Source organism: Saimiri boliviensis, chromosome 21 (genome assembly GCF_048565385.1).
Source record: "Saimiri boliviensis isolate mSaiBol1 chromosome 21, mSaiBol1.pri, whole genome shotgun sequence".
NCBI classification, from domain to species: domain Eukaryota; kingdom Metazoa; phylum Chordata; class Mammalia; order Primates; family Cebidae; genus Saimiri; species Saimiri boliviensis.
The window spans coordinates 23,764,475-23,786,231 of NC_133469.1; the positions used below are offsets into that span (position 1 = coordinate 23,764,475).

At 47.8% G+C, this 21,757-nt stretch overlaps 1 protein-coding gene and 1 pseudogene across 3 annotated transcripts in view; both read right to left on the minus strand.

Annotated features, from left to right (window-relative positions):
* CDC45 (cell division cycle 45) overlaps window positions 1–21,757 on the minus strand; it is a 44,801-nt gene that overhangs the window by 5,590 nt on the left and 17,454 nt on the right. For all 3 annotated transcript variants that reach the window (XM_003942673.3, XM_010330507.3, XM_074391198.1), the window contains 7 exons: window positions 20,640–20,688; window positions 19,268–19,329; window positions 15,979–16,029; window positions 9,219–9,338; window positions 7,453–7,584; window positions 7,111–7,209; window positions 6,346–6,507 (listed from right to left, as the gene is read on the minus strand). In XM_003942673.3, coding sequence (XP_003942722.1) covers window positions 6,346–6,507; window positions 7,111–7,209; window positions 7,453–7,584; window positions 9,219–9,338; window positions 15,979–16,029; window positions 19,268–19,329; window positions 20,640–20,688 — 675 coding nt within the window. The remainder of the gene's footprint in view (window positions 1–6,345; window positions 6,508–7,110; window positions 7,210–7,452; window positions 7,585–9,218; window positions 9,339–15,978; window positions 16,030–19,267; window positions 19,330–20,639; window positions 20,689–21,757) is intronic.
* On the minus strand, window positions 11,112–11,220 carry LOC120361071 (5S ribosomal RNA; annotated as a pseudogene).

A 21,757-nucleotide genomic window follows, 5' to 3' on the forward strand; every position in this document is an offset into this window, starting at 1 on the left:
GCTTTGGTGGTACTTGTCAGGAACTCTTGGTAAAATACCAGTCACAAATAGATTGCTTGGTTCCCAGTTCAAGAAGAGGTTTGGGGATAAGGATTTATCTTCTCTCCCTCCTGAGTTCTCTTTCACATGAAAGGAAGAATTATTTAAAATGTATAAGCCCACAGCAATGCAAAAGAGAGGTGTGTCGGGGGGGTGCAAGTACCAGAAGACAGGGGACTGAAAGCCAACAGAGGTAAGATCCCACACAGGAGGACCCAGGAAGGGGCCAGGAGGGCTCTGACACGGGAGAGGATTGGGCAAAGCCTAGAGGTTGGACAAGGTATCCCCTCAAACCCAGTAGATAAATTTTTACTCTTCTCCCGAAAAAGGGAGGGCTCCCTTCTGAGTACATGAAGTGTACCCTCTGTGGATAAGTAGGGTCCTCAAGCAAAGCCCCTGGGCCCTACAGTGGGGAGTCCCAAAGTGTCACAGTTGGCTCCTGCCTACTAAGGTGAAGCAATGTTTTATGACCAGTGAGCTGTGCCCAGATACCCATGGCTGAACCAAGAAGGGTCCACAGACCCCTTCTTGAATTATGAAAGACATCAGACCATTTCAGAAAGCTTATGACCTGAAAAAATAACCCTGGAGGAAAAACAGATAATTTGGAGACCAAAAGAAAACTAAAACGAACTCTAATAAGTATCCTCAGAAAGATTTGCACAACTATTACATTCCTAAACCAAGAACAGGATGCTATGAAAAAGGAACAGTCAAAGATAAGGAAATGTTGATGGAAATTAAAACAATTGCAAAAGATAAAACATCTACTGAAAGTCCAGAAGATAAGACAAGAAAAGCTTCTTCAACTTAGATAACAAGACAAAGTCATGGAAAATGTAAGGCAAAAACATAAGACAGAGCATCATTCCAGGAAGCCTGGAAATCTAGAATTAAAAAACACAGATGTTGTCTGTGGGGGGACTAGTAAAGAAATAGTAAAATAAAGACATTGTCAGATATATAAGAACTGAGAAAGTTTATCACACACGCACTCTTTCTTTGAATGTTACTTGAGAACTGTGCTCTAATTTAAGGAGAGAGTACATGAAACAAAGATGAAGATCCCAAGAAACACTGGCCCTAACTAAGCGGCACAGCCAAGATTTGGACATGCATGAGCACAGTGCAAAGCAGGCCTAGACAGTTGCAGGTCCAGGCTGTGATGGGAAGACAGAACTCCAGACTCTCCAGTTAAAAAGGGGCTCAGGGAATAATAGCTAGAAGGAGTCTAGGGGAGAAAAAAATGCATGTGATAAACGAGGCAATTAAAAACACCAGGAAAAACAAAGAGCTGTGCCAGAAAGTAATCTATTACTACACATGATTGTCTCTGGAATAGTTTATTAGCACAATAAAGTAAAACTATATGTTGACTTTCATCTTTTAAAATCAACCTATAGCTGAAGATAAGACAATTTATATCATTTTCTCTTACCCAAGATTGTTATCAGTCTTGAAAACGTAAAAGCACAGATTTCAGAGAGTGCAGGGAGAGCTCAAGAGCAAAGTCAGGATGTTTCCATGGCTTGGATATTTGTCCCTCCAAACCTCATGCTGGAATCTGATCCAGGTCTTAGACGTGGGGCCTAATGGAAAGTGTTTGGGACATGGGGACAGATCCCTCAGGAATAGATGAATGCCCTCCCTGAGATTAGGGGTATAAGTGAGTTCTTAGTCTATTAGTTCCTGTGACAGCTGGTTGTTAAAAACAGCCTAGTACCTGCCACCTCTCTCTTCCTTCCTCCATCACCACATGATCTCTGCACACACTGGCTCCCCTTCTGCCATGAGTGGAAGCAGCCTGAGGCCCTCACCACATGCAGATGCCCAATCTTGAGTGTTCCAGCCAACAGAATTGTGAGCCAAATAAACATTTTCTCCTTATATTACCCAGCATCAGCTATTCCTTTGTAGCAACATAAAATGGACTAAGACCATTTTAAATATCCTTTTCTTACAAAGTAGGGAAATGAGACACTGGTGATAAAAGAAGAAGTTAAAAATAGTGGCATAACTGTACCAACAGGAGGGAAGGAGGACAAGAGTGGGATTAATGCTGCTTTGTCATAGCAGGAAGTTGGCAGACAATGTCTAAAGCCTACTCAACAAAGCTGGGATGATGGCAGCAACGGTGGTAGGATAGTTTTTGGATTTCCCCAAATTTCTAGATAAAAGTGGAGCAACTAGATTACAGAACCAAAAACTTGGGACTCACATTTGCAACACATTAAGAGAACAAGGAAATGCTTCAAACCCCAAAATGTAAGCAGGTGAAAAGAGACCATGAACAGCCACAAAACAGGTATACTATCTACATCAGTGCAGGAGAAAGCTGAGATGTAGTGAGACCTAAGAAGAATTAAAATTCCAGGCAACTGGAGAGCAGTGGCCCAAACTGAGAGGAGCTTTGCCCTGTGCAAGAGCAGGTGAGTGCAGTGGGCCAAGAGAAAGTGTAAGAGGCCTTCCTAGAGTACAAGGAGTCCTGGTTATGAGCAAGGAGTCCTGTTACACAGCAAGGGATCCTGGTAAAGAGCAAGGGGCCTTGGTAAAGTATAAGGAGATTGCAGTAAAGAGTAAGGGGTCCAGCCTGGCCAACCTATCTCTACAAAAAACATAAAAATTAGCCAGGCGTGGTGGCATGTGCCTGTAGTCCCAGCTACTTAAGAGGCTTAGGCAGGAGAATTGCTTGAACTTGGGAGGCAGAGGTTGAGGTAAGTGGAAATCGAGCCACTTCTCTTCAGCTTGAGTGACAGAGCAAGACACAAAAACAAAAATATAAAAAAAATCCTCCAATGAATCATTTAATGTAAGGGCTAAAACTGTAAAAGTCTTAGTAGAAAAAATAATATGAAACCTTCATGACCTTGGGTTAGGCAATGGTTTCTTAGATATGACACCAAAAGCCAAAGACACAAAGGAAAACGTAGGTAACTTAAATGTCATCAAAATTAACAAATTTTATACTTTACAGGACGCTGCAAAAGTGAAAAGCCAGCCTACAGAATGGGAGAAAATACTTGCAAATTACTTAACTGATAAGGGATTTGTATGTAGAATATATAAAAGTTTAAGGCTGGGCATGGTGGCACATATGTGTAATCCCAGTACTTTGGGAGGCCAAGGTGGGAAGACTGCTTGAGCCCAGGAGTTTGACACCAGCCTGGGCAACCGTGGCAAGACCTCATCTCTACTACAAGTTTAAAAATTAGGTGTGGTAGCTCATGCCCGTAGTACCAGCTGCTCAGGAGGCTGAGGTGGGAGAATGGCTTGAGCCAAGGAGTTTGAGGTTGCAGTGAGCCATGATCGTACCACTGCACTTCAGCATGAGCAACAGAGTGACACCCTGTCTCAAAAAAAAAAAAAAAAAAAAAGACCAAGGACTTGAATAGTCAATTCTCCTAACAAGATACATACACAAATGACCAATAAGCACATGAAAAGATGCTCAGCACTATTAGTCATTAGGAAAATGCAAATCAAACCACAATGAGATACTAGTTCATACTCACTAGGATAGCTGTAATCCCAAAGATGGACAATAACAAGTGTTGGTGAGGATGTGAAGAAATCGGAACCCTCCTACCTGGTGGCAATGTAAAATGGTGCAGCTGCCGTGGAAAACAGACTGGCAGTTCCTCAAAAGGTTAAACCTAGAGTTACCATGTCACCCAGCATTCCGCTTCTAGGTATATAACCAAAAGAAACAAAGACATGACTCTACAAAAACCTGTACATGTAGGTTCATAGCAGCATTAGTCACAGCAGTCAATAGGTGGAAACAAACCACACAACCATCGACTGATGAATGGATAAATGAAATACAATACATCCATCCAATGGAATATTATTTACAATAAAAAGACATTGGCCAGGAGCAGTGGCTCACGCCTGTAATCCCAGCACTTTGGGAGGCTGCGGCATGTGGATCATGAGGTCAAAGTTCGAGACCAGCCTGGCCAACATGGTAAAACACCATCTTAGTTTTAATACTACAAACATTAGCCAGGCGTGTGGCACGTACCTGTAATCCCAGCTATTTGGGAGGCTGAGGCAGGAGAATTGCTTGAACCCAAGAGGCGGAGGTTGCAGTGAGCCAAGAGCACACCACTGCACTCCAGCCTGGGTGACAGAGTGAGACTCTGTCTTGGGGAAAAGAAAAAAAAAAGACATATAGTCCTGATAACATCCTACAAAATAGACGAGCCTTGCAAACATGATGCTAAGTGAAGAAACCAGTCACAAAGAACCACATCTCGTATGACCCCATTTGTATGAAATGCTCAGAACAGCCAATCCATAAAGACACAAAGGAGATTAGTGGTTGCCAGAGGCTGGGAGGATCTCTCTGGGGCAATGAAAATGCTCTAAAATTAGATAGTAGTGATTGCTGCACCACCTTGCAACACCTAACTGCAACCTACTAAAAGTCATTGCAGGCTAGGCACAGTGGCTCACGCCTATTAACTCCAGCACTTTGGGAGGCTGAGGAGGAAGGATCACTTGAGCCTAGCAATTTGAGAACAGCCTGGGCAACATAGTGTAAAATATCTCTACAAAAAATTAAAAAATCAGCAAGGTGTGGTGGCATGTACCTGTCGTCCCAGCTACTTGAGAGATCAAGGCTGCTGTGAGCTATGATCATGCCACTGCACTCCAGCCTGGGCAACAGAGTGAGACCCTGTCTCTAAAAAAGTAAAAAAAATAATTAAATAAAAGCCATCACATTACGTACTCTAAATGGGTGAATTGTATGGCATGCAAATTATATCTCAACAAAGCTGTGGAAGAAAAAGTGTGCTTGGGAGCAGAAACAAGAAATCCCAGAAAGGAGGCCCCCCATATATATATGCATCTTTACCACTGTACAAAAGCAACAGAAGTGGCAGCTCTGTGAAATCAGAAAAGCTGTCCACATCATGCCTCCTCCTCCTCCTAAAAAGTCAGGGAAATGAAATCTATAAATAAAGAGCCTGAGAGAAGTAGCAAGGTCAAATCCCTTCGAAGTCACTATTAGAAAAAAGAGAATAAGGAACAGAATAACACCTCTCTGGACAACAAAAGTATGCTAAGTGAAAGTTGCACATCCCAGAATGAAATCACTTTTTGTCAGCCCCAAACAAATTAAAGCTGGGAAAGCACCAAGGAGGAGAGCTTCTGCTTGCACGTCTAGAATAAAGACTCAAGGACTTTCTAAATAACACCACAAGAAATCCCTTCTTTAGGACTGCAGCAATTCAGATAAGATGCTCTTAAAATAACACGTGCCCTGTAATGCATCTCCACCAATGAACTGATGCCAACTCTGGCTTTGAGTCTCTGAAACCAGTGAATTGTTTCCAAGCTAGCTTACGTGAACTTCCCCATTTGCCAATAAAAGCTTCCCCTTAGCCTCCTCTCTCTGGATGCATAATTAGCTTACCATAGCTGTGCACTGCAAACTATAATCCTCTTTGCTAATTCCCAAATAAATTCAATGTATTTGGAGATATTTTTCTCTGATGTCTTTAGTCTGACACTAGAAAGACATGCTTAAAAAAAAAGATCCAAATTGTTACATTCTATTTCAACACAGGCTAAAAGACATGGAAGCTGGGCGCGGTGGCTCAGGCCTGTAATCCCAGCACTTTGGGAGGCCGAGGCGGGTGGATCACGAGGTCAAGAGATCGAGACCATCCTGGTCAACATGGTGAAACCCCGTCTCTACTAAAGATACAAAAAAAATTAGCTGGGCATGGTGGCTCGTGCCTGTAATCCCAGCTACTTAGGAGGCTGAGGCAGGAGAATTGCCTGAGCCCAGGAGGCGGAGGTTGCAGTGAGCCGAGATCGCGCCATTGCACTCCAGCCTGGGTAACAGGAGCGAAACTCTGTCTCAAAAAAAAAAAAAGACATGGAAAAATACAGGACATCTCAGGAAGTGAGATAAGAAAGAATTGGACAATTAAAATATTGAGAAGTGACAACTAGAAGATTAAACCCAAGGATGAATATACATAACAAATAATGAGAAAATTTTAAAACTTTTTGAGCCACTGCTCTCCTCCTTGGTGCTTTCCCAGCTTTAATTTGTTTGGGGCTGATAAAAAGAATCAAAAAGGATTCAAGAGAAAGTGACAAATACTGAAGATGGGCAGGGAATGTGTCGGGTGCATACTATGCTGGCACTGTGATTCCAGTTCACACAAGCAGTTCCTGCAGGACACAGTCACTCCCACAGCCCTGGGGTCCCTGTAACTGACCTCCCTGGGCAGTGAGAACCAGTGGCGGCTCCATGAGGCAATGGCAAACCCACATCCCTCCCGCTACCTGGAGAGGCTGTCCAGAGCCTGGATGAAGTGGTCTGTCCCTGAACCATCCTTCTCGGGGCTCTCCATCAGAGACATGGTGGCAAAGACCACGTCGCTGGCCAGGAACTTGTGCTTGAACCCAAAATGAATGCTAAAAGTCTGCATGCGCATGTCCTTCATCCTGTTACAAGAGCAAACACAGCTGTCACTCTCAAATTGTGGCCATGCTCTCACGGCCACGCAGGCCAACAGATGTGCTAATGTCCCTCACAGGCCTGAGCTAATGCTTCTGGCATGGCCATGCTGTTCAGAGGATGAGGCAGGTCAGAACATCCAGACATACCAGCCCTGCTGCCCAGAGTGCCTGGGCACCTTCTTGTCAACAGCTGCTCAGCTGGCTTAGGAGTGTGTAGGGTCCTCTTCCACACCCTAGCATGCCAGCTAGCCAGGGTAGGAGAAGCCAGGGGCCTCTAGGAGTGTCCCTGGACTTAGTTGGGCAGAACTCACCCTAACCTGGCTCTGTGGCCCATTTGCTGTCTCCAGTGAAACACAATGGGGTCGACCTCACAGGTCCCACAGCAGCCCCTGGATCCAAGGATCCTAAACCTCACAAGCTTGAAGTCATCCTATTTTTAACCCAAAAAGAACTCTAGACTTCAGGAATGGCCAGACTTAGTTAACACTCAATTGCACATTTTTTGTTTGTTTTTTGCATCATTTTAGGAGCACAGTTAACATAGAACCCTTCACTTTAAATAAGCTAAATCCAGAAAAATGTGTTTACCCAAATTTATTTGCAGACTCTTCAATCATCTCTCGCAAATTCTCCTTCAAGGAGATGTCCATGGCCTGGAACTTCTGCTTCACCTGCTTCAGGGGAAGACTAGAAAGAGCAAGCCCAAGCCACATGAGCGAGGTCACCACACACCGAAGGGTGGAAAGAAACCCAAACCAATGGTAAGTGAGGATGTCCCCACACCAGCATTTGTACAACGTTCTGGGATCTAGGGTGAGGCTTATGGCAGAATAGGCTGCATTTTATAACTAAGTTGGTCACAACAAAGCAGAGGGGCTTTTCCCTTGGCGGTGGCCAGGGCTGGTGGTGCAGGCCCAGGCAGTCACTCACCCCATGTCTGCAAGGAACTCTTGGAGCCGCTTCTGTCCGTGCACAGACCACAGTTTGAACCTGGCTGCGGTATAGCTGGTGTTGCACAGGCTGTCGTGGAGGGACCAGTGCTGGTACAGTGCCAGGCGGAGGCTTGGTCTGCAGTTAAGGAGCATGCAAGCACCCCCTGGTCACCCTGAGCACAGAGCCCCACCCTTGTAACTCCAGCAAATGGGCCACTCTTACGGCGGGGCCCTTCCTCGCCGGGCCTGCCTGTACGACCAGGTATTCCAAGGATGACCTGGAGTTCTTTGACCGAAGGCTTCAGCTGACCGATACAGAGAGCTTGTGAAGTGACTGGCACAGACCACCATCCCTGTCTGACAGGCAGAGAATCTGGAGCGCAGGGGTCTGCAGAGACCATGTGCTGTGGTCACACAGAGCAGTCATGGCCACACATGACGCGGGAGGCTGGGCGTCACCAGCTTGTTGTCCTGCCCTTCCGGCTCCATCTAGCCCAGCCCTCGCTACCACCTGTTCCTCTGGAGAGCCCTCCACTGGGACCCCATCCATGAAGCCCCTCATCCTCAGCCCTTTTCCTAAACATATCCATCACTGCTCCTGGCACTGTGAGCACAGCTGTGTGTGGATCACTCCCCACCCAATGGACTTCCTCTCTACAGGACGACAGCCTGGTCCTCCCCGCTTTCTCAGTATGCTCAGTCCCCACTACTGCCGCTCCTAACTCCTGGGGACTTCCAGGCCCTCGGACCATCATGCTCCCTTCCCACACTCCAGCAGCTTCCCGTCTAGCCCTGGCATCCTCAGCTCCCCAACTCCCTCCCTCCTGCCTCAGTCACAAACTCCCATTGTCCTTGGACAAGTGAGCCCACCCTGCCATCACATGATGGAACAGGCTCCTGTGCACAGCGGCTCCCCTCCCTGGGAATTCAGCTAGTCCCGCCCCTTTCCCCAGGCTCTGATGGCTACCTGACTCCTGTTGTATCCACACGCACTCTTCCTCCTTCCCAGCTATCACAGTACAGAGACAGGGCAGCTCCATCCCTGACATCATGCTACCTGATTGCTCATAGCCACTGCTGCAATCTGGCCCAAGCCACTATTGTGTGGCCTTGGAGAACTGTGACCATCTCCTCACCCCCAACCTGCCTCTACTGGGCAGCCAAGGGTCCTTTTAAAAATGCTGACTCAAACTCTGGTCACTCCACAGCTTCCCGTTGCCCTTGGTTCACAAGGCCCCCTGCTCTGGCCTCCTGACACCTGACCCCAGCCAGTCGCCCAGCACCTCCTGTGCTCAGTACTGCAGCTGCCACACTGAGTGGCATGTGCGTGATGTGGCCTCCCCAGTCTTTCCTGAGCACTCCACCAATGTCCCATGTGCTTCTCAAAGAAATATCAGAGTGATTACATGGCAGCTCCCTTCATCTTTCCCGACTGCATGAACCACTGCCTGCACTGTATGGGGGGCCCAGTGCAGACTTGCTACCATGTCCAGAGCCAGGCCCACAATAAGCACTTTACAGGGATGTGCTGGAGAAGGGTGATACTTCCAAACTCAGCTCTGGCATTCAGAAGCCAAAGCCACACAGATAAGCTGGGGTAGCACACCACAGCCCCTTTCCCCAAAGCTTCCTGTTCTACCTTCTTTCCTCCTGGGCATGTGGGCCAGAGCCCACAGAGGGTGACAAAGCAAACAAGGCCCACTGAGCAGAACCCTGGAGGTGGGAGTGCTGCCTATCCCCCCTCAGGCTGGGCCACAAGGATACTCATACTCAAAGGAGATCCGAGTGCAGTCCACAGACAGTGTATTCTCCTCGTCTTCGTTTCGGTGGTTATGGCGGGACACGTGGCGCTGCAGGACACCGACATCAGTCACATATTTCATTCTGGAAAAAAAAAGCAGCACAAGCCTTGGCTGGTTCCCTCCAGCCCTTAGCAGGCGGCCTGGCCCTATGCTTCCTAGGGGCCTGCCCACCACAGGCGCTCCCATGCAAAGACTAATGACATGCAGCCTGCATAGAAACCAAACAGCCAGGAAAACACGACTGGATGGAGCTGGGGGATGTGGTCTTTGGCCTTGCCTACCTCCTGTCTTCATGGGTCTCACATCTCCTGAGAATAGGCACTACAGAGCCCACAGCCCACACAGCCAAGATGACAGACCCCATAAGTGACAGGAATCCACAGCAGAGCAGGTGAAATGGTCTCTATAAACTTTACAAAATTAATTAGGGCAGGGGGAGGGGAGAAATGAAAATGCACACAGCTCACAGCACATCAGCGTCAGTCACTAGGTCGGCGTGCTCTCCGACTGCTTCCTTAGAGCTACTTGGTGTCTACTGCCTCAGAAGCACGTAGATCCCGTTACTAGATTGTAGCTTCCCTAACTGCTCCATAGATCACAACTTGAACCTTAGGAAACGCTGTTTTCCCTTTGAGATATTCCTTTGGGTCCTGCATACTGATGGAGCTACTGACTCAGTTGTTCTGCAGGACCCCACAAGGAGCTGACTCACTCAAGAGTGCGGTTTGCACACCCTGATGATTTCATCCTCCTTGCCCTGCGAATCAATGATCCTAATTTTCCAGCCCCTCACCCCTCACAGTACCTTTAAAAGCCCCAGCCCAGGTTGGGCGCAATGGCTCACGCCTATAATTCCAGCACTTTGGGAGGCTGGGCAGGCGGATCACCTGAGGTCAGGAGTTCAAGACCAGCCTGACCAACATGAAGAAACTCCGTCTCTACTAAAAATACAGAATTAGCCAGCATGGTGGTGTGTGCCTCTAATCCCAGCTACTGGGGAGGCTGAAGCAGGAGAATCATTTGAATCCAGGAGATATGGGTTGCGGTGAGCCAAGATTGCACCATTGCACTCCAGCCTGGGCAACAAGGGCGAAACTCCATCTCAAAAGAAAAAAAAAAAGCCCCAGCCCAGAACTTTTCAAGGAGATAGATCTGAGGCTCTACTCCCATCTCCTCTCTCAGTGCCCTGCAATCATGAAACTCTTCCTCTGCTGCAAACTTTGTCTCAGTGTAACAAGTCTGTTACTGCACAGCGGACATAGGAACCTCCTGGTCCTATAACACATTATGGCGGCTGGGCGCAGCGGCTCACTCCGGTAATCCCAGCACTTTGGGAGGCTGAGGTGGGGGGATCACCTAAGGTCAAGAGTTCGAGTCAGACTGGCCAACATGGTGAAACCCCATCTCTACTAAAAATAGAAAAATTAGCTGGGCATTGTGGCACACACCTGTAGTCCCAGCTACTTGGGAGGCTGAGGCAGGAGAATAACTTGAACCCAGGAGGCAGAGGCTGCAGTGAGCCGAGATCGCACCATTGCGCCCTAGCTTGGGCGACAGAGTGAGTCTGTCTCAAACAAACAAACAAACAAAAAACAATAAACAAAACAAACAAAAACCCAAACAAACAAAAACACATTATGGAGAGCCTAGCGCCTTATGGACATTTGCCCCTGGCTTGGTACCCTTTGTACTCTGTGGAAAGGACGCAGAGACAAGCCCAAGTGGCCACTGAGCTCCACTGAACTTTGGGCTGCCGCCAGTGCCCTGCCTGTTGATGGGGCAAGGTCAACTTTCGGTGCATAAACTGCTTGCAGCAAAGTAAGTTTCTGGTTTTTTTTTTCTCCTCCTTTTTTATAGCCTACGGCACCTGGTATTCCCAGGCGGTCTCCCATCCAAGTACTAACCAGGCCCGACCCTGCTTTGCTTCCGAGATCGGGCGCATTCAGGGTGGTATAGCCATAGACAAGTTTCTGGTTTTGAAAGGCATCTTAGGAAAATTTTCTCCATGCAACCAGCACCTCCTTTCACTTCTGATTTGCTGACCTCCTTGGAGGTCTTGTGGCCTCCTCACAATCTTGTGGCGTATTATAATCCTTTCTTACTTGGAAATGACCCAGACACCCAACAAGCATCTAAAATAATTTTAGGATTTTAAGCTATGTAGAAAGTTTACACAGACAGACCTGCCTGGGCAATATAGCAAGATCCCATTCTCCACAAAAAGTGGGGGTGGTTAGACAAAGTTTACCTACAAGCATTCATACAATTTACATTTCACTCTTTTTTTACTTTGAGACAGTCTCACACGGTCGCCCAGGCTGTAGTGTAGTGGCACTATCTCGGCTCACTGCAATCTGTGCCTCCTGTGTTCAAGCAATTCTCCTGCCTCAGCCTCCCGAGTAGCTGAGACTACATGCATGTGCCACCACACCCAGCTAATTTTTTTGTATTTTTAGTAGAGATGGGGTTTCACCATGTTGACCAGGATGGTCTCAATCTCCTGACCTTGTGATCCGCCCACCTCAGCCTCCCAAAGTGCTGGGATCATTTCATTCATTTTTAAGTTTGCTTAGATTACTTAAGAAAACTGAGCTGTTAGACAAAACTAGTCATCATTTCAAATTATTTCATTGTTAATCTTCTTCTTTTTTTGAGATGGGGTCTTGCTCGGTCTCACAGGCTGGAGTGCATTGGCATGAACACACCTCACTGCGGCTTTAACCTCCTGGGATGAAGTAATCCTACCACTTTAGCCTCCCATGTACCTGGAACCACCTGTGTCACGATGCCTGACTAATTTTTTTCATTATTTTGTAGAGACAGGGTCTTACTTTGTTGCCCAGGCTGGTCTCAAACTCCTGGGCTCAAGCAATCCTCCCTCCTCAGCTTCCCAAAGTGCTGAGATTACAGATGTGAGTTGCCATGCCTGGCCTTCTTAGTCACTTTTATAACCTGTGAGCATCTGATGTTCATCTAAGAAACTTAAAGTTAAATGAATGTGTATTTTTGCTGATAACGCCCAATAATATTAATCTTATTTGTCAAAAAAATCATACGAACAAAGATCTCTCTGGTTTTGTTTAGGTTTATAGTCTTATAACTTTTTGTGCAAGGTCCTGACACCCTAAATATCCAGCCGTGACACATACAAAATCAGTCAATAAACTCAGAAAAAAGATGTATGCTGATAGCTCTGAAGACGTTTCTATTTTTATTTTACCAATAATTTTAAAGCCAGCTTATTTACTAAAGATCATTTAAGTCACATGAACTTGAAAAATACTTGAACTTATTTACTTCACTTATGAGCACTTATTTATTTATAAGTCAATTTGGTAACATATAGACACAACATATAACACATGTACATATATCTAAATTTATGTTAACCCACATACACACACAAAGATACAGCTTTTACTGCAGTACTCCAGCCATGAGATAGCAATACAAACTCGGCAGTTTCTAAAAGAGGGCGGGATCCAAATTATTTCTGACAAAATTGGAACCATTCATATGAATAAACTTTGTTTATCCCAGTAAGTGATTCTATGAAGGCTGTGAACCAAAATTTTGAATAAAGCAGTTTCTATAGCAGTTTGATATTAAAAACTTCTTTCACTCTTTCTTTTTTTCTCCAGTTTCCAAAGTTTTCAATGATTACATTTTAGCTACAACTGGCTGAGCTGTATAAGCAAAACAAAATCTCCAAGTAGCCCTGAAATAGTAATACCATAAACAGTGAGTCTTATCTCAATACCACTAGCTTACCACTACCAGATTCAAAGCCGGCAGAAAAGAGACAGGGATGATGACGGCTCATCCCTGTAATCCCAGCACTTTGTGAGGGTGGGAGGATTGCTTGAGCCCAGGAATTCAACTTAGGTAACATAGTGAGAACCCCTCTCTACAAAAATAAAAACCAGCTGGGCATGGTGGTGCATGCCTCTGGTTCCAGCTACTTGGGAGGCTGAAGTGGGAAGATTACTTGAGCCCGGGGTTGGGCAAGGGGGGCGGTCAAAGCTGAAGTGAGCTGTAATGGCGCCACTGTACTCCAGCCTGGGCAACAGAGAGAGACCCTGTTTTAAAAAAAGAAAACAGACAGAAACATTCCCATAGTTTTCCCACAGGAATTCCTTCCCTTAGCAGGTAAGTTACCCACTGCACTAACCTGATGAAGACATATGTCCCGTCTTCCCAATTTCAAACAAAATGCAGCCCAACGCCCAGCTCAGAGTAACCAAATCAGTATGTCTCATTCCAGCTGAGACAATATACACACAACAAAAATGCAGACACTAATCACTCCACTCCGTGTCCAGATTTGACGTGGCAAGGCTCACACTTGCCCGTCAGCACCCAGCACCTTTGACTGGGGAGGCTGGGAGGAATTACCTCCAACCAGGAGTTCAGTGGGTGGTCTCTGGACAAGATGAAAAAGGGCATGGTCAACCTGAGTGAGGCCTGCTGAGCTTCCGCCAGCAATTCCTTCAAGGATCCCTTTCATAAACATAGGATCCCTTTTTATTTAAAGACAAAGACAAACAAAATGCCTTCCGAAATAAAGTCCCAAATTTTAGAAGTCAAGAGGATTTCTTCCAAGCAGTGCCCTTTGTTCTCCTTCCAATGTAGAGGAAGTCCCCTCAAATGAGGCCCTTTCTATTACTAGGGAGGGTCAACAAGACCTCAGAAGAGGTCACAAGGCTTCAGAGGGAGCCACAAGACCTTTGAAGAGGGCACAGGACCTCCAAGGAGCCTAGCAAATCAGAGAAAGGGGTGCTGGTTGCATGCAGAAAACTTAGACCTAAGATGTCTTTCAAAACCAGAAACTGTCGTTGCTGCGAGCCGTTTATATCTCAAAGGCTGACATTGCCCCATCGATAGGCAGGGCACCAGTGACAGCCCATAGTTCCGTGGAACCCAGTGGCCACTTGGGTTTGTCTCTGGGTCCTTTGCCCCGAAGGCAAAAGGTAGTGAGCCATAGGCAAATGATCACAAGGAGCTCCAGGCTAGGCTCACCATGTGTCAAAGAACCAGCAGGCTCATATGTCCGCTGTGTAGTTAAGACTTGTTATTCTGAGACAAGAGTTTGTAGCAGCAGAAGAGTTTCATGATTGTAGGGCACTGAGTCTGGAAATGGGAGGAGACCCTCAAATCTATCATATTCTGGGCTGGGGTTTTAAAGGGGACAGTGGAGGGTAAGGGTCTGGAAAATTCGGATTGTTGATTGGCAGAGCAAGGCAGATGAAATCATCAGGATGTGCAAACTGCACTCTTAGGTGAGTCAGCTCCCCATGGGGTCTTTGGAACAGCTGAGTCAGTAGCTTCATCAGTTTGCAGGACCCAAAGGAATATCTCAAAGGGAAAACAGCATTTCCTAAGGTTCCAGTTGTGATCTATGGAGCAGTTAAGGAAACTACAATCTTGTAACAGGGTCTGTGTGCTTGAGGCAATAGACACCAAGCAGCTATAAGGAATCCATCAGAGAACACGATCTAGTGACTGACGCTGATGTCCTGTGAGCTGGGTGCATTTTCATTTCTCCCCTCCCACTGCCCTCATTAATTTTGTAAAGTTTATAGAGAGAATTTCAAGTACAGATCCTTTACAGGAAGTGCCACTGAGCAAAATGAGCAGGAAGACCCCACTCTACGTTCTAAAGGGTCACCAACCAGGACAGTGACTGTGGGGCCTCACCTGAGAGACAGCTATAGACTAGGAACAGTGCCTAACAGTGCATGCACCACGATGTTTCTAGCTCCTACATTATCTGTGCACAGAGTCCATGCTACTCTTAACACAGGAGGGAACTGAGGCCCAACAGGGCAGTGGGCTGTGCCAAGGTGACGTGTCCAGGCAGCGGCCCCAGGTATGAAACTTGGGCTTCTGCCCTGTGGGCCTCATTGCAAGACCCAGACAAGGGCAGGGCTAGGGAGGCAGGAAATAGTGGCATGGGGCCTATTCAAACTGCAAGAGAAGATCAGCGCCCAAGCGGAGGCTGTGCATAGGGCTGTGCCAGGTGACAACTTGGGGACACCTGGATGGGTCCCCTAAAAGAGGGCCAGCATATTGGAGTCTAGGTCCATGCCAGTCCCCAAGAGGTTCTGCCTGATGGCAACTAGAGAAGGCTGGATGACTTCCTGCATGAGAGGGGATAAAAGAAGCTGACCCCACCTCACCCTGCAGCATCTGCATTCTGAGGCAGCCTTGCAGCTCACCGTCAGAGTCTATCAGATGGAGAGCCCACCACTGAGGGCAGAGGGGTTCTGCTTAAAATCCTCTGGAGACTTCCCCTTGCCTTGGAGGTCAAACCCCTACTCCCTGGCAGGACATCCAGGGTCCTCACTAGGGGTTCTCATTCAGCCCCCTACCTGCTCCTGTGCCATTTATCCCCAACCCCCCACCTACTGCATGGGCCATACCTCAGCACCTTCCTCTAAGCCTGGTCCTGCCCATAGCACCCAGCACAAGCAGGGCACTGGGAGTGAACCAGGGAGGCTGGCTCCACCTGCCTGATGAAGAGGTCACACAAGGCCATGGTCACTCGGCAGGTACTTAGCCCTTCCTCAGTAACAAAAGCTTGGGCCCAAGGAGGAGGGCCAGCCCTCCCTACTCAATAGGACCCTATGGGGACCCTGCTAACAATTTAGGGGCTATTGTCAGGCTGTGCACCTGGTCATAGCACAGGGCTGACCCTACAAGCCAAGGGAGCATGTCCTTACTGAGTGATCTTGTCTTGTACCCACTGGTCCGTTAGTCCAACGATGGCCCACCTGGAGGGAAAGGAGAAGGCAGTGAAGCCGGCCTACAGCCCACCTGGACTCAATGAGGCCTGGGGGATGGAGTAAGGTGATAGAACCCAAGCTCACCACTCTTGCAAACATCCTGCCAGTGGGGCCAAACCCTGGCTTGCCTCAGTCAAGTGGCCTCTCTCCTTGAGGTGGAGAGATTAGAAGGGCAACTAGGGTGTCGCAGTGCAGTGTCCGCCACTGTGGGAGCTTTAGGTACTCAGAGGAAGAAAACCTCCCAGGACAGCCATGGCAGCTATGACAGGAGCCAACACTCCTGCCCACTCCCAGGCCATGCCCTCCTCTTGTCCTGTACCCCAGACCCCAACACTCAGAGTGGAGTTAATGAAGGAAGATGGCAGAAGCCTATGCTCAGCTTTTGGTGACCCTGGTGTCACTGCACCTCTCTGAACCTCTCATGTTACCTGCCCCCAGCACAGGGGACCCTAGTCGTGTTCACATCTACTCATCCTGCAGCATAAAGTGGCAGGTCATAGAGTGGCAGCATTTAGGCCTCTGTTGAGCCTTCAAGGCTCCTGTCTCCAGGCTCATCTTTTACCTATGAAACCCAGGTGAGGTCTGGCTTCCCCAGCAGGATGGCCAGCCCACAGCAAGAGTGACTAGGCCCACTGTGCTCAGTCATGCCAGGTCTGCAGGTGCCATCCTTCAAGACCACCTCTGGGCTCACTGTTGAGGGGAGCATAGGATGCTCTGTGCACAGTAAGGCAGGGAAGCCCAGGAAGGTCCTCCTCTAGGAGTGGCAAAATACCCCAGCACCCCATCACATCTCCCAGTGTGGCATGCCTCAGAGGGGCCCCACCTCAGTTGGTCTTCCATGTTTGCATTTTTGCATCATGTTTTTTATATGTGTTCTTGTGCTGTTTCTGGGGTGTTCTGACATTACCGCTAAACCGAAAGGCTTGTAAAGGGTGGGCTGTCAAAGGCACTGCTGAGCACACAGCTGGTGCTTACTGAAGGCACCCCTTCCCCAATGCTGACGCATGTAACAGGGGTAACACAGTAAAGGTTGCTGCCTGGGCATTAGAACACTATACTCAAATGGCTCAAGCCTGTGGCCAGAGATAAGAACTCAGAGGCCTCTCTCCACCCAGCAGGCTGAGCTCCCACTTTCCCACTGCTTCCTTTAAAGGGCCCATCCAGGCATTTGCCCATGAACTCAGTGACCACACCCTATTCCCTGCATATACTGCTAGCTGTCATGCACTCCTCTATGTCTCTGTCTGACCCTTCATTCCTGCCTCAGGTGACCTGGGGACAGAGGGCTGCCCTCCTTATTCATGGTATCCTCCCTGCCCAGGATCTGTAAAGTAAAAATCTTTGAATTTGCTTCCTGTTGTGGTGGTGTGTTGATCTTGCACCTTCCATCAGAAGAACCAGGGGCTCCCCAGCACAGCCGTTCCCTGGGACACCAGGAAGAACATAAGGTCAGATCCCAGTGTCACTTGACACAGGTCAGACAAGAGTCGCAAGGTGTCTGCCAGCATAAACAGGTTTCCCATGTGAGGGACCCCTCTCCTGGGCTGGACAACACAGCATCAGGCCATCTGCCAGGTACAAGAAACATCCTGTGAAAGGCCCACTGTGAACAGCATGTCCAGCTCCCGTCGCTTCCCGTGAGGGCAGGGTTGCCAGCACTCTGGTGCTGCAGCTCCATTTAGTGTGGGGCTCTTAGAACAATGTGGCAGTCACACACTGTGTCGCCATTTCAGGGCTCCTATCTGACCTTACCACGAGACCTTTGATGAGAGACTCTAATCCTAGTTCTGGGGCTTGGGGATTATTACTTCCACACAACAGAGCAAAGGACTGAGTGACCTGGCTGAGGACAGTCAGTGGGCACATAACCAGGTGCTGGTTTGCAGTCCGGGGAGCACAGGTAAGGACTGGCGGAGACCAACAGTCCAACAGCCTCCCATAAAGGTGATGACAAAGGACCCCCAGTTCTAGAGGGCGCTTCACACTGGCCCCACAAATGCCCTGAGGCCCTAATTCTGTGCAGAGCATCCCAATCCCCACAGTAGTATGTCCAGAGCTGGAGGGGCCCTGGCCAGACCACCTCTCACAGAGGAGAAAACCAGGACTCCCGGTAGAGTGCGGAGGTGGCAAAAGGCAAGTCTACATTCTCTTTCCTCAGAAAGACTCTGCAGATTTCATTTCTAGATCAACCCAAATAGACAATGACCAGCATCCCTGTCTGTGTGCCAAGTGCCCGGTGTGCTGCCCACACAGCAGACTCAGAGGCAGGATGGTTCTTCCTAAATCAAATTTTGCCTCCAACTGCCAGGGCTGCAAGGATACCTAGCAAGGCCTGCCTCCTTTTTTTGGAGACGGCATCTTACTCTGTTGCGCAGGCTGGAGTACGATGGCACAATTGTAGATCATTGCAGCCTTGAACTTCTGGGCTCAGGCAATCCTCCTGCCTCAGCCTCCTGAGTAGCTTAGACTACAGGTACAAGCTACCACTCTCGGCTAATTTTTTTTTTAGAGGGGAGTTTCATTCTTGTTGCCTAGACTGGAGTATAATGGCCCAGTCTTGGCTCACTGCAACCTTTGCCTCCTGGGTTCAAGCGATTCTCCTGTCTCAGCCTCGAGTAGTTGGGATTACGGATGCCTGCCACCACACCCAGCTAATTTCTTTTTGTATTTTTAGTAGAGACGGGGTTTTACCATGTTGACCAGGCTGGTCTCAGATTCCTGACATCAGGTGATGTCAGGCCTCCCAAAGTGTTGGGATAACAGGCATGAGCCACTGTGACCAGCCAATTTTTTTTTTTTTAAGAGATAGGGTTTCATTACATTGCCTAGGCTAATCTCAAACTCCTGAGCTCAAGTGATCCTCCTGTCTTGGCCTCCCAAAGTACTGGGATTATGGATGTCGGATTAGGATGTGAGCCACTGCAAGGGCTACCTCCTTCAAACCTCACACTCTTCTGTCACCTGAATTTACTGGGCACAGGCTGACCAGCAGGGGTGGGGAGGCTGAAGCTGTATCCTCTTCCTACACTTCCTTCCCCTGCTGTGTGAAGCTCCCAGAGCTTCATAGTTAGGAAGAAGACCAGGATCACACACATTCCCAAAAAGGGGCTGTGTCTGACACTCCTGGTGGGGACGAGGGAATTGCTCTCCCTGTGAGAGGACAGAGCTGCTTATGTGGCACTGACCAAGGTAATACTCCCACACAGCTACTACAGGGGCTACATACCACAGCATGTCATTCAGGTCCTTAGACAGCATCCATGCCAGCTCAAACATCACCATGGCTGACTGTAAGGAAGCAGAGAAGTCTAAGACTCACGGAAGGGGCATATGTTGGGGCTAGGCCATGCAGCCAGCTGGACCTGAGCCTGCAGGGCTCTGACCAAATGCCTGCCGATGGAGGATCTGCTCGGCCAGGGCAGAGTGGGATGAGTACATGCTTAACTGAGAGGAGAACTGACAGTAACTTCTTAGCTAGGTAAAATCATTACTGTCTGTATACTTTATCCTGCAGCAAGGGAAGAACTGACCACATGGGGGCAGCCCAGATGTGCAGTACTGGCTGGGGCCTCTTTGCATCTCCCTGGGTTCCTCAGTGATGCCCAAGGCAGGCACTGAATCCCAGAGGCCAGGAGACACCATCATCTGCCTGGTTCTGCATCTGCACACTCCTCCTGCCCTGCTTGGCTGGTGTCGTCAAACACATTCCCAGGAAGGCCAGGTGAGACAGGGAGGGCCCTGGGTCCATTTACTTGAATATTAAATAGGGAGGGGCCTCAGGACCTCCTGTGAGGAGGGTCTTTCCAACAGGGCTGTCCACATCGGAGGACTCCCCTAAACAGAAGGTCTGGATTTGGTAAGAGACCTCAAGGAAGACTGGTGTCTGACCAGAAGACCCTAAAATCCCCTTTGCTGTGAGATGCTGGGCTTCCTCCAGGGAGAGAATTTCCAAGGGAACTGGCCCCATATATCAGGAGGGAGATATCTTCTCTCTCTTTTTTTAATTAGGGAGATATTTTCTCTAAGCGAGCATCAACAGCCTCCTCACCAACTGCTTAGAATTTTCCATTTGCAAGGACTGAGCAGAGAGAGCAAAAGGATGATCCTTCAAAGGACAATGGAACCTTGGCAATAAAAGGGACACTGGAAAAATAGTGCTTAGAGTTCAAGGGCCCAGTATTCAATTCTCAGACTAAATACAGGATATTTTATTGAAACTTATTTTCTAGGGCTCCTTAAGGCCCTGGGCTCTGCTTAACACTATCAGCACAGGCTTTCTACCTAAATTCTGTTTTGTAAAAGACACACTGATGTGCCATTATAAGTCTGTAGCGTTTTATCTTCTTGCAGAGATTAGTAGAAACTCATTCTGTATTCTTGATGATGAACAAAATGAAAGCTGCTTTTCTTTGATCACCTATTGGGTACAAATGACTATCTTATTAAGACAGAGGTTTGAGGTCACACAATGGGAAGCCATGGAGCTCAGATTCAAACCAGGCTTTTGCAGCTCTAAAATCTATGTTTCTTCCTCACATCTGAGGACACTTACCCCTGGAGTCAGAATTTTATGGTCAGTTCCACCTATTTGTACTTACTGATGTCCCATGATATTCATACTGCTCGTAGTCAAAGAGGATGTCTCGTCTGTAATGACATAAAATTTAGGTCTTCATCGGGAAGTAGCAGTACAGGAAGCCAAATGTTGTAGAAAAATGCTAAACTTGACAGCGTTCAATGCAATGAAATGCAAATTAAATCATGATACTGTTTGTTTTAACATATTGACCCTTTTTCTTTTTTTTTGGTGAGGGGACAGGTTCCTGCTCTGTCTCCCAGGCTGAAGTGCAGTGGTGTGATCACAGCTCACTGTAGTCTTGACATACTGGTCTCAAGTGATCCTTCTACCTCGGCCTCGTAAGTAGACGGGGTTATAGGCATGTGCCACCACACCCAGATAATTAAAAAAAAAATTTTTTTAGGCCGGGTGCGGTGGCTCAAGCCTGTAATCCCAGCACTTTGGGAGGCCGAGGTGTGTGGATCACGAGGTCAAGAGATCGAGACCATCCTGGTCAACATGGTGAAACCCCATCTCCACTAAAAATACAAAAAATTAGCTGGGCATGGTGGTGCGCACCTGTAATCCCAGCTACTCAGGAGGCTGAGGCAAGAGAATTGCCTGAACCCAGGAGGTGGAGGTTGTGGTGAGCCGAGATCGCGCCATTGCCCTCCAGCCTGGGTAACGAGAGCGAAACTCCGTCTCAAAAAAGACAAAGTCTCGCTATGTCTTCCAGGTTGGTCTCAAACTCCTGGGCTCAAGCAGTCCTCCCACCTTAGCTTCCCAAAGTACTAGGATTATAGGCGTGATTCACCACACCTGGCCACTTATTGACTCTTTAGTGGAATGTATAACTATAACGTTGGGAAATTAACACAAACTGCCAGTGGCAATGTATGATGTAAAGTGGTATAGTCCCAGAATTTCATTTCAGAGAAATTGTCCCATAATTACAATTCAAAGGAAAAAGCAAGCCAAAACTTGCTGTGGGTAGAAAGTAATTCACTGAAACCTTATTTACAATGGCAAAATACTGGAAGTAACCTACATTTCAAAAAGAAGGGAAACAGCCAGTTAAGTACTATGCTCTTTAGAAAGCCTGTTCAGAACTATTTTAAATGGTTATATTAAGTAGAAAGATACCAAATCAGATGTATA